The 14,487-nt window shown below is 41.2% G+C and overlaps 1 protein-coding gene across 2 annotated transcripts in view; it reads left to right on the forward strand.

Annotated features, from left to right (window-relative positions):
* The window catches only part of gtf2h2 (general transcription factor IIH, polypeptide 2), a 39,312-nt gene extending 25,556 nt beyond the window's left edge, over positions 1 to 13,756 (forward strand). For both annotated transcript variants that reach the window (XM_086076190.1, XM_086076189.1), the window contains exons 14-15: positions 8,362 to 8,401; positions 13,045 to 13,756. In XM_086076190.1, coding sequence (XP_085932316.1) covers positions 8,362 to 8,401; positions 13,045 to 13,155 — 151 coding nt within the window. In that variant the 3' untranslated portion in view covers positions 13,156 to 13,756. The remainder of the gene's footprint in view (positions 1 to 8,361; positions 8,402 to 13,044) is intronic.
* Positions 13,757 to 14,487: the final 731 nt, after the last annotated feature.

Genomic DNA, 14,487 nt, shown 5'->3' on the forward strand with positions numbered 1-14,487 from the left:
GACCAGACATCACCTACTACCCACCGGGTTACCAACCAGAATCTTTCACCAACCCCAGAAACATCCAAATTCCAACAAATTAGGGAGACTTCAAGAGACCAAAGGAAAGACTAAGGAAAGGAAGGAAGGATAGATGAACCAGAGTGAGATCCACAGACATCAGTCTTCACCGATTCAACGACCAGAGGAAGAAGCAGATTGTGTTTGAATTTCGGTAGATGCTGGTGTGCTGGATCTGGCATGCATGAAAACCTCCACCAAAGACGGGAGCCGTCGACCCCGGCCAAGACAGAGCAAGCACAACTCTTCAGGTACCCTCAGGCCGCGGCAGCGCCAAGGCACAACCCCCGGGCCCCGCAGGGGCCACCAGCCGGAGAGCAAACCCGGAGCCAGGAGCGCCCCCCACCCCAACACGGCCCACGCCCCAAGCCCAATGCAGCAGAATGGGGGCATGGCAGGCCCACTAGGCACCCCACCGGCCCACAGCCCCTGCTCCCTCCACAATCCCCCCGGCCCCCACCGCCACCCACCACAACCCAGCCCCCGCCGTTTCCAGGCCCCCAAACCACCCACCCCACCACCAAGCCGGTACCCCCCACCAGCCCTCAAAACCCCAACCACCCAAACCCCGTGGACCATCATCCATCGGTGCTGGAGAGGGGCCGGACAGTGGAGCAGCGAGGGCACCCACACCCACCCCACCTTCAGCACTGGAACACTGGGGGCGGAAGGGGAGATGGGAGCACCGGGAGACGGGCGGCACCCCCGAACCCCAGGCCCGATACAGATGGTGGATCGCAGCATTGCTTAATACTGCGGTCTGCCCCAACCAATGCCCCCCCCCCCCCCGGACCCCCCCCCCCCCATTTGGGGTGCATTAAAATTGTGCAAGTGTGTGTTATGTGCCCTATGTGTCTATTAACAAAGTGTATTGTGCAAAACTAGTGCAGTGAGTTAAGAGGAGCGACCAGCGGCAGGGGCAGGAGACGCACCCGCCCACCGCACCACCACAATCCCAAAGCGACCCCGGCGGGCATATGGAGACAGCACGGTGGGGCGATAGGACTCCCCGAGGTGCCAGGAGGCCCACTGGAGCGGGGCAGGAACAACACCCCCAAACGCCCGCCCGGCCCTAGGAGCCCCGAGACCCGGGCCACGGATGGAGCCCCCGGCCCAGGGGAGGAGGAGGAAGGCGGACAGGGGAGGGGGACGGGAAGGGGGGAGGAGACGACAAAAAGGGCAAGGGGCGGCGGCAGGGCAGCAGAGAGAGGGGGGAGGAGGAGGAAGGGTGATGAGGGAGAAGGGACCGGGAGGCGGAGGACCAGCGGGGAGAGGCGAGGAGGGAGAAGCAGCAAGAGGGAGGAAGGAAGGAAGGGCATCGCCGGGCACGGAGCGACTGACCGCGCTGGGTCGACGCCACTCTGGACACCAGGGAAAGCACCACAACGAAGCCCCCCCCAAGAGACCCAGGATACGGCCAAGACGCAGCTGCCACCGAGCAGCCAACAGAGCCGCCCACCCCCAGCTTGGGGGGACAGCACCTATAAAGTTAACCCACTGGCATGCAGCGATTCCGAATATTAACCCTTAGTACCCATTGGAAGTGAATCTTGAGGAGTTGGTGACTGTAAAGTGTCATTTGATGTGGTCTACTCGATCCTGCTGGCAGCAACTGGGTTCCTGACTATAAAAACACAACCAGTAGTTACAAATTGCCAAATACAATATAAGTTATTGCGATGTGGTGGCTCTTGCTAACAGGTAGAATTAAGTAACTAGACTTAGATTAAAAGATTCTATATACATAGACCATGTTTGTATAAATTTATTTTTTATTTTAGGCAGATATTTTTTCTATTAAAATGTGATTTATGAGGAGGTTAGACCATTGGTCGATATTCAGAGTTTGTTTATTTTTCCAGTTAACAAGAATTGTTTTTTTAGCGATAGTTAGGGCTACAAGTGTAGATTGCGCAAATAGATGTAGATATCACTGGAGACAAATGTCGGAGTCTGAGAGTCCCATTTTCTTCATCATATATTGAGAAATATATGTTCTATGAATAATTTTATGCTGGATAAGTTGTAAATTTGTGTGTTTTGTCATTTAAATACGTTTTCACAAACTTGAATCCAAGAGTCAAATTCCGGAGCTATAGACAAGTCTGTCTCCCATTTCGAGAAGGGTAAATACATTTTATTTGTATACAAAAGTAACATATATTTTTGAGAGTTTTTTTGTTGTTAACGGAGAAAGCTTTGTAATATCTTTAACTAAAACAGGCGGTTGGAGCGTACCCCAAAGTGTTGGAATTTGTTTCTTTATCATATTTTTAACTTGCAGATAATGTAAAAAAATATAAATATATATTTTGTGTTTTTGGAGCAAGAATGTATATGATATAAACATATTATCTGAGAAAAGATGGTGGAGATGTGTAATTCCTTTCTGCTCCCACACACCTAAATAAAACGAGTCAGGGTTATGCCATATGGAAGAAAGCCCGCAGGACTCCAATTGGGCTTTTGTAATTTCTAGTGCCTTCCACCAAGCTGTCAGGGTGGCGGAAATCATTGGGTTTTTAAAACAATTGTGTCGCTTAATCGATGTTGTAATAAAGAGTAAATCTAAAAGTCTGAGGTTATTACAATCCTTCTGTTCTAGTTCCAGCCAACAGTTAGTATCTCTGTTAGGTTGTGCCCATAGAATGATATATTGTAGCTGGTTAGCTATATAGTAGTGCATAAAATTTGGTGCCTCTAGACTTCCTTTGGATGTACTTTTCTGAAGAGTAGATAGACTAATCTTTGCTTTTTTTTAAATTCCAGTAAAATTTTGTAACGGCCGAGTCCAACGACTGAAACCAGTTTGACATAGGTTTGAATGGAATCATTGAGAAAAAAATATTTATTTTGGATAAAATTTTCATTTTAATGGTGGCTATTCGTCCTATTAGAGAAATGGGAAGATTATTCCAGCGCTCCAAGTCACTGTAAATGCTATCCAGAAGTGGAGTAAAGTTTAAATGAATTAAATCAGTTAATTTAGGTGAGATTTTTATGCCTAAGTATTTTAAATTACCTATAGGAAATGAGTAGCGTGGGTCCTGGCTTGCAGGGTTCCATACATTTTCTGTAATAGGTAGTAGTGTTGATTTTGTCGAGTTAATAGAATAATCTGATAAATGTGAGAATTTAGTTATTAAATTAGATACTTCCCCTAACGACATAGCAGGTTTTTCTAAATAAAGTAAAATATCAGCATTAGGGGTGTTAAAAAAAATCGATTCGGCAATATATCGCGATATTAAAGCGCACAATTCTCGTATTGATTCAATATGTAGCCAAATAGATTTTTAAAGATCAACTTTTTAAGGAAATATTCAACAAAATGTCTTAATTAAAGTTAGGGTTCACATTTAAAAGCATGGAAGAATGTTATATTAATGGAACATTAAGCCTTAAAATTTGATTTGTTTGTTTGTTAAATACGGTGGACCACAGTTTATAAGCCTTAAGTACATTTTCATACAAATCTTACAGTGTACATGTACATGTTTATTGATAAATATTTTCTAAATTAGAGTAAAAAAAAAAAATCACAATAATTGATTTATAGATTCGTATCGGGATTAATCGAATCGTGACCTATGAATCGTGATACAGATCGAATCGCAAGCGAATAGGCAATTCACACCCCTAATCGGCATATAGATTAATTTTGTGTTCTGTTACCCCGGAGTGAATTCCTTGAATCCTTCTTTCCTGGCGTATAGCTAATGCAAGCGGCTCAATAAATATCGCAAATAATAAAGGGGACAATGGGCATCCCTGTCTTGTGCCTCTCTGTAGAGTAAAACTCTGATATGTAATCCCATTAGGAGTAACTGTAGCTTTAGGAGAATCATATAATACTGACACCCAGTGAATAAATGACTTCCCAAAGCCAAATTTATTTAAAACAGCAAAGAGGAAGGACTAGTTAACTTTGTCTAAGGCTTTTTCTGCATCCAACGATAAAATAAATGCCTTTTTATCATGCAGCTGTGACATGCTAATAAGGTTAAAGTTAAAGAGCCTCCTAATATAGTAGAGTATAGTATAGTAGAGTAGGGTATAGTAGAGTGACAACCTTTAATAAAGCCTGTTTGGTCGCTATGAACAATTGTCGAGATTACTTTTTCTAGTCTGGATGCGAAGGCCTTAGCGATACTTTTAATATCAGTGTGTTAATTAGTGAAATCAGACGATAACTAGATGAAAGGGTGGGGTCTTTTTCTGGCTTTAATAAAAGTTTAATTCCTGCTGTGTTCATGTGTGGACGTATGTAACCATTAGTTTTAATTTCTGTTACTACTCTTAAGAATAATGGAGCTCAGGTTTAGGCTTGTTTCTATAGTATATATATAGTAGAGTATAGGTTGCGATAATAGATATAAAAAATTTGATTAATTTCTTCTGGTGATTGTATGCATTCACCAGTTGTCCCTTTAATAGCCGTTATAAGAGATTTTCCCCGATTGCGTTGAAGTTGGTTTGCAAGAAATGTACCTGATTAGTTATTATATTCAAAGTTATTGTATCTCAATTGTTGTATTATAAACCCTGTCTTTTTGGATAACATATCGTCTAACTGTATTTTGTAAGTCAGTCCATATTTGGTTATTTGGGTTTATTGCGTTCAGAGTTTGTTTATTTTTCTAGTTAACAAGAATTGTTTTTTTAGCGATAGTAAGGGCTACAAGTGTAGATTGCACAAATAGATGTAGAGATCACTGGAGACAAATGTCGGAGTCAGTTCATCCGTCAGTTGTTTAATTTTATCTTCCAAGTCTTTTTCAAAATTTTTATCCTGTTTTTATAAGATGAATATGATATAATTGTACCTCTAATTACCGCTTTCCCAGCTTCCCAGAGATGGAGATAAGTCTGGAGTCATTTATTTCCAAAAAGTCTGCCCACTCTCTTCTTATAATTTTGTCAAACTCTGCGTCATTTAGCACTGAGATGTTGAAACGCCATGTCGGGGGTGGTTTAAAGGTATAATCAACTTGTAGGATAAGGGAGACTGGTGCATGGTCGCTAATAATAATAGGATGTGTTTTTGTACCAATTTTATCAGCAATAGAATTATTTGTAAGAAAATAATCAATTCTTGAAAGAGACCGGTGCACCGCGGAAAAGAAGGTACATTCCTTCTTAGTTGGGTTTTTAAGTCTCCAGCTGTCGACGAGGCCAAAATCATCCATATATTCCCGTATTACTTTTGTAGATTGTAATCGCCAAAAGTGGAGTTCTTATTCCATCTAACACCTTCTTATCAATATATATGCCAAGTACCAATAAAAATACCAATCAAGGATCATCAATTACATTTTGAGCTTCATGGCAAAGGCTGTGAATACCATTCGACATGGTTTCTTATAGGGGTGTGAATTGCCTAGTAGCTTGCGATTCGATCTGTATCCCGATTCATAGGTCACGATTTGATACCAATTAATCCCGATACGAATCTGTACGTCAATTATTGCGATTTATATTTTTTAACTCAAATTTAGAAAATACTAATCAGTAATCTTGTTCATGTACACTGTAAGATTTGTATGAAAATGTACTTCAGTCTTAAAACTGTGAGCCACTGTATTTAACAAACAGGTTGCTATCTGTTTCATGTTTGAACAGCATTGAAATCTAATTTTAAGGCTTAATGTTCCATTAATATAAAATGTTTCCATGCTTCAAGTGTGAACCATAACCCCAATTAAGATATTTTGGTGAATATTCCCATCAAAAATGTATCTTTAAAAATCGATTAAGCTGCATATTGAATCAATATGAGAATTGTGCGCTGTTTTGTTTTTTTAACAGCCCTAGTTTCTTATATATATATTTTTAATACATTTGCAGAAATCTAATAGACAATATGCAAACCTAACTGCAACAGTAGAAACAAACAATTCATAAGCCATCACGCCACTAATTACATAACTGAGCTGTACTTGCGTGTTCACAATCAAAAAAAATTGAATGGTCCAAAACCCGTCTTGGTGTTGCAAGCAAAACTGTGTGTGTTAGCTTACCTGTCTTTGTGGGTTTTGTAGTTATAAATGAAGTTTGACGTTTTTGGTGTTGTCCTATCATCTTTGAGCCACAAACCATGCATTTTGCCGTGCTCTTTTTGCCAACTTCATGGACAGCATAATCAGTAAATCCAAATGTAATATTCCTCGAGGCTCCTTTCATCACTTCTAGTTTTCAGTGTAGCCACGACACACTAGCAAGTGCACCGCAAAGCTGACTGGATTGCCATGTTGGCACAAATGTAATGAAACAAAACCTCCTTTTTGATTTCTTTCTTGCTTTTCTCCCTACTCAAGATGAATTGTCAGGTCATGTAGTTCAAGTGTAAGCCAAGTCGAGTCACTTGGATATAAAGTCAAGTCACTCCTTTTGGAAAGCAGTTTTTGGAAAGCAAGTCCTAATAATGCCTCGAGTCCCCCATCTCAAGTTTGCATGCCACCAACTGGTGTGCAGTGCTAGGACAAACAGCTTGAACACTTGAGATTATATATTCACCATCCCCACAAAGTGATGATTTTTCTTTTGAAAATGTGAAAAGGACTCAAACAGTGACTTATATACTGTAAATAATCATCACTTAGTCACCTGTAGTTACAAGCACCAAGTTTGTTTTTGCTTGCTTGAACACATATAGAAGTCTAAGAAACAATTATGTGTTCCAAAGTTCCCACTGAATCTGAAATCTTCAGCATCCAATTTAGAGCAATTTATGCTTTTGACTCCGGGCAGGGCACATAGATTTTTTGTTCTTTTTTTTCTTTGAGAGCTCAGTATTGTTCATTCGGTAATTTTACCGATTCGACATGTCATCATCATTGGTCTCTTTTTTATTTAATTTTATTTTTTTAATTAATTTTTTTATTTAAATTTTTTATTTTGTATGTGTGCGTGCGTGTGAGTGTGTACTCATTAGTTCACCTAAAACCTATTTAAAAACCCCATACCGTTCACCTAAACCGAATACTTCAGAATCCAGCTAGAGTCGTGAGGTTGTCAGGAGACCCAAGGAAGGATCAAAGAAAAGAAAAGAAAGGAAAGTGAAATCCAGCGCCGACCAGACATTACCTACTACCCACCGGGTTACCAACCAGAGTCTTTCACCAACCCCAGAAACATCTGAATTCCAACAAATTAGGTAGTCCTCAAGAGACCAAAGGAGAGACTGAGGAAAGGAAGGAAGGATAGATGAAGCAGAGTGAGATCCACAGACATCAGCCTCCACTGATTCAACGACCAGAGGAAGAAGCAGATTGTGTTTGAATTTCGATAGATGCTGGTGTGGTGGATCTGGCATGCATGAAAACCTCCACCAAAGAGGAGAGCCATCGACCCCGGCCAGAACAGAGCAAGCACAACCCCCCAGGGCCCCCTCAGGCCATGGCAGCGCCAAGGGACTTCACCGGCCGGAGAGCAGAGCCAGGAGCGGCCCCCACCCCAACACGGCCCGCGCCCCCAAACCAACGCAGCAGGACGGGGCACGGCAGACCCGCCAGGCACCCCACCAGCCCACGGGGGCAGGAGGCGCACCTGCCCACCAAACCCCCACTCACCCCACCGGGACCCTGGCGGGCATATGGGACCAGCCCAACGGGGCGATAGGGCTCGCCCCCCGGATACTGGGGCCCGCCCGAGGTGCCAGGAGGCCCACCGGAGCAGGGCAGGCACAACACCCGCACCCACCCGCCCGGCACCCGGAGCCCCGAGACCCGGGCCATGGATGGAGCCCCCGGCCCAGGAGAGAGGGAGGAAGGCGGATAGGAGAGGGGGAAGGGACAGGGGAAGGAGACGACAAGAAGGACAAGGGGCTTCGGCAGTGCCGCAGAGAGAGGGGGAGAGGAGGAGGAGGAAGGGTGATGAGGGAGAAGGGACAGGGAGGCGGAGGACGGGCGGGGAGAGGCAGCAAGGGGGAGGAAGGGAGAGGGGAGAGGGAGCCACGGGGCACCCTGGAGGCCCACAGGCCCCGAACCGCATCGCCGGGCCCGGAGCGACGGACTGCGCCGGGCACAGAGAATATGATCACTCCTCTTCTGAATGACTGGTTACACACATCATACACACATTCCACAGAAAGACACCAACATATTCTGGAAACACAGAACAACTGAAGCTGTTGTTGGAGAGACCGAATTTACTTTTTTCCCAGTTACTATTGCTGTTGCAATATTTGTATGCATTAAGTGTCATTGTCTATGCGTTGTACAGTTCTTACATTTTCAGTCTTTTATGTAGAATTTTGTGAATATACAATGTTCTAATGCATTTCACTGTGGTTGATTTCAGGTTCTGTCAGTCTTGTCAAGGAGAATTAAAAGATAAAAGGGTAAGTTAAGCTTTTAATGTCTAGCTTTCTATTTCTACTGTAGCTATGAAATTGTCATTGCACAAGATAATTCAAATTCAATATTTTACTTGGCATATTCCTGAGCCACAATATTAACGGGTAGCACTGGTGTTGTGGTACATGCTCCTCCTGCCTTTTATGTAGTGCAAATTTGATTCCTGGTCAGCGCAGCAATTCCCAATCACTGGCAGTCCCAAGCCCGGATAAAAATTGGTGGGACAGATCAGGAAGGGCATCCAGCATAAAAACTGTGTCAAACAAATCATGCGAGTGACTTGCTTTGTTGACCCCCCCCTAACAAGGCAAAGCTGAAAGTCACCTCTTCTTTGTACTATCAACATAGTATTTTATTGCACAGATTATGTTTTTTGTTGCAATCACTGCAATCAAAGTATTTCTGTCTCTCATAATTCATGCCTTCTCCAGACTGTGTGGTTCATCTTCTTTCTGTCAGTATGTTTACATGCAGTCAATAACCCTTCCAAAACCCAAATAAGACCCCTAGGCTATCCCTTTTTTCTAACACGAATATTTGGTCATATGAACGCGATTGGGGTACCTCCTTTGAACGGAGCCTTTGGTTTGTGTTCTGCGCATGCTCTATTCACAAGAAATCGTAGTCTTGTGAGTAACGAAACTACTATGAACTGGTATCATAATCATTCCGAACAAGATCTGTGGTCACCTGTTTACATGTGTGATCCATTCCGATCTGCTGTTAATCAGTTCGGCCTCGAAGCCGTGCGATGTGCAGATATGGATCACATGATTGATCGAGATGAACTTCAATCGTCATTTAACACACTTTTATTGAAGCTATTTAATGATAAAAACATGTTCTAGAACTTCCGATTCCGGCTTGTAGTAGATGGTTGCATAGTAGCAGAGCTCTCGAAGAAAAGTTGTAAATACTGCTCCTGAGCAAAGTTAATTACCAGTAAAGTGGACAAAGATAAGTCTTAGGGGGCACTAATGACATCCAAGAAGAACAAGAAAGGCAAAAAAACGACTTCTGAGGTTTTTGGAGATGACGACATGCAGCTAACCAAAAATGCTAACGATAACTCTCCTGGAGCAAGCCGAGGAGTCTTGCCCTCCTCGCTGCCTGACGGCGTCGGAAATGAATCCAAGAAAGGGCCGGTGAACCTAATGGTAATCTTGATGGAGTTGAGTGGAGTCGGGAGAGAAATGAAAGATTTTCGGAAAAGACACAAAAGCACAACTGCAAGATATTAGGGGAGAGCTAGATAAGGCCAATGCAAGGCACGGCGATGTGGAAACAAGGGGTTGCCGAACACAAAGAAAAGCTGCGAAGTACAGACGAAATGCTGGTTGAGATGATGACAATTCAGGAAAAACTATCTGCTGCAATAGGGGATGTGAGATTTTGTCCAATTTTATTTTTCAATGCAAGGTGATTGAGTGAAAATTCTCTCTTTTAATGTAAACGGGGGAAATCAAAAAGTTTCAAGGGGAAATTAATTATATTTATACACAGGAGGCTCAAAAAAATCTAATTTTTCTAAAACAAATACTATAAGATGGGTGGGAAATCAGCAAAATATCTGGCATATAAATTGAGAAAACAACAGGAGGAAAGTACTATATATAGAATTAAGAATCCTAAAACTAAGGTATTAGAGACTGAATTGGGGAGGATTCAGGAAAATTTTGAAACTTTCTACAGGGATCTATATTTACAACCTAAGGCCTCGGACGAAAATCGCATCGATGCCTTCCTTGGCTTCCTGGACTTACCAGTGCTTCCAGACCATAATGATAACTTGATAAAGCAAATTTCAGCAGAAGAAGTTGATGCTGCCATCTCTAGGTTGAAATCAGGAAAGGCGGTTGGCCCTGATGGATATGATTCCCATTGGTACCGATGCCTAAGGCAGGAACTAACTCCACTATTAGTGAGAACATTTAATTTTGTATTAGAGGAGGGGATAATTCCACCTTCCTGGAGAGAGGCAACAATGTCAGTTATGCCAAAAGAGGGGAAAGACAAACAGGAGTGTGGAAGCTATCGGCCAATCTGTACTTAATTTGGATCATAAGATATTTACTTCTATTCTTTCCCATAGACAAGAGAAGCTGCTACCAGTCCTCATCAATTTAGATCAGTTTTGTCGCCAGAGATAAACAACTGATAATATCAGAAGAGTATTGCATATTATGGATCATATCCACAAGAATAAATTGCAATCAATAATAGGGAGTCTGGATGGCGAGAAGGCCTTTGATTCGGTCAGATGGGATTTTCTATATAAAGTGTTGAAGAAGTTTGGTTTTAGGGACAAGTTCATTAGAGTAGTTCAAGCATTGTATGATAGGCCCTCAGCGCATATCAGGATCAATGGGGATTTACCTGGAAGTTTCCCCCATCAATGGGGATGTAGGCAGGGCTGTCCAATGTCACCCCTCCTTTTTGATTTATTTATAAAGACACTAGGCCAATCAATAAGACGAAATACAAAAATCAGATGTATCCTAATATCAGGAGTAGAACACAAGGTCGCTATGTTTGCTGATGATGCTTTGGTTAGTTTGGGGACGCCAGAGAGCTCATTTAAGGAACTGATGTTATCCTTGAATCTTTTTTGGTAGGTTTTCGGGCTATAAAGTTAACATTTCAAAAACGCAGGTGATGACACTTAACTATACCCCCACCGCAACCCTACACAAATAATTTATTTTAAAGTGGGAAAATGAGAATATTAAATACCTAGGGATACAATTGACTAGTGACCTTTTAAGGCTTTTTCGTGCTAACTATGAGCCACTATCTCTCAATATTAAAGGTGACCTACACAGATGGAACTTGGTCCCCTTTTTGAACCTTAGTGCGAGGATACATGCAATCAAAATGAATATTCTCGAATATTACTCTTTTTTTTTTCTTCTTCTTTTTTGACAGCAGCTCAAACGGATACCCCCCCCCCATACACACACACACACACACCCGACATCGCCCTTTATGCAAATAGTTCTGAATTAAGTTTTCAAAAAAAGATCAGTTATCTGTAAATGATGAGTGCTAGTCCCTAATGTTTCGTTAAATTGTTTATGTACATTATTTTATCTGATACAGTGGAGTGTTGTATTGTGGGACAGTATTTGAATGGTGATGGTCGAAACTGGACTGGCTCAAGAACAGTCGACATCACTGGAGATTAACAGACCCTGACCCAGGGTCCAAAGTTTTCTTGACAGAAAAAGCACCTCAGCCAATGGGGAAGGATAACTAATGGACTCGGAACAAAAAATTGGGAAGATGACATGTTCTAATGGTTGAAATGTTGATTTGCTGTGATTGTTCCCAAATAAAAATACAATTACAAAAAAACTAAACATGTTCTAAGTACTTTAAAACAAGACAGTTCTCCCCTCGCAGATGAGCTGAACTGTTAACATGACGCCCGTTCGGATTGCTAAAAGAAATCTACCATCCTGGAAATTCCATTCGGATTCAGCCTTTTCATTCCGATTGAGGTGTTTATATGGAAACATTTTTCATTCCGTTGGCCGTTCATTCTAATCGGAAGCCATGGCTCCATGGAAACCCGGCTTTTGATTTATCTGCAGCGTTCTTAAATTATTTTCTGTATCTACGGTGAATTGTTCAAATAAACTTTGATTGTGATATAGCAAGGCATTAAAGGTATTTTAATTTTTGATCCAACACAAGTATAGACGGGTGGAATGGTATGCTGTTTTAGAATGATACTAATATGCGTAAAATTTGACATCATTAAAACCCTGTAAACTAAAGTGGATGGTCTGAGCCATGAAACTACAGGGCTGAAAATTAGTCCCATTCCAGCACTGCGCACACATATGGTTGTATATAAGTCCGTGCATTTGCCGCGCAATCCACCGGAGATAAACAAACATGGCGAAACATGTACATCAACAAACATAGGTCACAGATGCTCAACAGTTTTTAAATCAGGGGTCTTGCAGAGTAGTCCAACATTTTGTTCATAACTTTTTGTTAGCCTTTATCCTGTTGGAAGACCCATGACCCATTTCACTGATCATTGTAGGTTTTTAATTCTGCAACAGTACCAATAATTTTCCCATTGTCATGAGTACGAAAAAAGAACACTGAACCTTCTGGGTGGGATAACAAAAAACAGAAAGACATCAGGCTCAATTATATGCTACAAACCCCAAATGAATGAATTTGGGACATTGTGTAAATGAGCTACGTTAGGGAATGCTCTTTTTTTATACCCAATCATGACACTCGCCTCTTTCCATCTAACCGGTTGCCTGTGGAATGTTCCAAACAGGCACATTGCTCAACTTTCCCACTCCTTTTTATTGCCCCATCTCAACTTATTTTTTTAACGTTTCAGCATGATAAGATGCATGGCTGAAGTTTGGATTAAAAAATTAATAAATCCAATAATAAAAATAAATCTAGTTGCATTTACTTGTGTTATATTTGTCTTACATTGAAATGACTGATAAATAAAACTAACTAATAAATGAGGGGACATATATCTATCTGTTCACTGGGTTGTACTTCACGCATGAACAATTTCTCAATAATCTTATCAAATTTAACCACCTGTATTTTCAGTTTACTGTATTTTGCTCTTCTCTGTTTCTAGATGTTCACCTGCCCATCCTGTCACAACGTATTTTGCGTAGAGTGTGATCACTTCATTCATGACACACTACACTGCTGCCCTGGTTGTGTTCACAGTCAAGGCACCTCTTAAAACCACACCGAGACGAATGAAGAGGTTGAGAGAAGGGATGACGATTATAAGAGCTCATGACTAACAGAGCCATGTAAAATATGTACAGTAGTATAACTTCATTTGCAGCTATATTATATTATTATTTTATTTGATTAAATATATTTAATCTCTGGCAGTGCCCCAAACACACCCACTCTTGTGTTTGGATTGTTGTTTTTTTCTCCATTAAAGCAAATTTGAATATTTGGTGTTGATTAAAGGATATATGTTGTATACAGTACATCTGGCGCTGTGCCAAGCAAATCATGCAAGCTCGCTTTTGGTGACCCTTGACTCGGAAAAGCCAAAAGTCACTTCTTCTACACATAGACTGTTCTGTGACACAATTGTTTCTTTGTTTTTTGTTGTTGTTTTTTTGCATGTTGATAGTTTGTCAACAATTTCATTTATGAATCACATTTTTCAATGACTGATTCAGCCGAATGTTCGCTAGCAACTATGGTATACCTTATTGTTTTAAGAGCTACCATAGTATTGAATATTTAGAACTCAGCCCTACAGTCTGTTATTGTGTTGTGTGATGTCAATTACTATGAATAATAAAGCTGAAATGGTTTTATTTCTTTGTGTTTTTTTTGTATTCTGATTTATTTTTATTTTATTTGTTCCGGCCTTGTGTCAACGGGATAACATTTTCAGACCAGTGGCGTGCGGTGCATTTTGAACCTGGGCCTTAAATGGGGAGTTGACCTAATCCACCACTTAATATCACCACGATCGCATCGCAATTCAACAAAATATGCAATACAATATAACTAACAATACAACATTACAGAAAAAGCAAGGCGTTGAATGTATTTGAGGTTGAATACATTATTGCTAAAGTAAGAAACATAGTTCAACCTTTATTGTCCAATACTGTACATCATCTCCAAAGATATTGATGTTACGTTTGATTAATTGCCTCACCTCAACAACACTTGCCTTGACGGTGCACGACTGCTCCCTAGCGGCCATTCAACATAATGCCGTCGTTTACAGTCATGATGATTTCAAGGAAGGCATAGTAAAAAGTCATCATGATGGGTGTGCTGACTGATGCGTTTAAACCCAGGTTTAAAACGTTGCTCTTTTCCCCTATACCTTTGATTAATATCTTGTAAGCATTTTTAAACCATGTTTTTTTTCTTTTGGTTATTTTAGAAACCTACTTATTTGTTTACTTTTAAATGGTTTTAACCTTTTATGTTGACATTTTATCGTTGTCAATCATGCTCTTTTAGTAATTTTTGTAAGTTTTTAGTTTTCTCTGCTTTGCTTCTGATTGTCAATAACTGCTTTGTTGGTGCT

This window comes from Leptonotus elevatus, chromosome 5, assembly GCF_054856555.1.
Source record: "Leptonotus elevatus isolate MCC_2025b chromosome 5, RoL_Lele_1.0, whole genome shotgun sequence".
In the NCBI taxonomy this organism is placed as follows: Eukaryota; Metazoa; Chordata; class Actinopteri; order Syngnathiformes; family Syngnathidae; genus Leptonotus; species Leptonotus elevatus.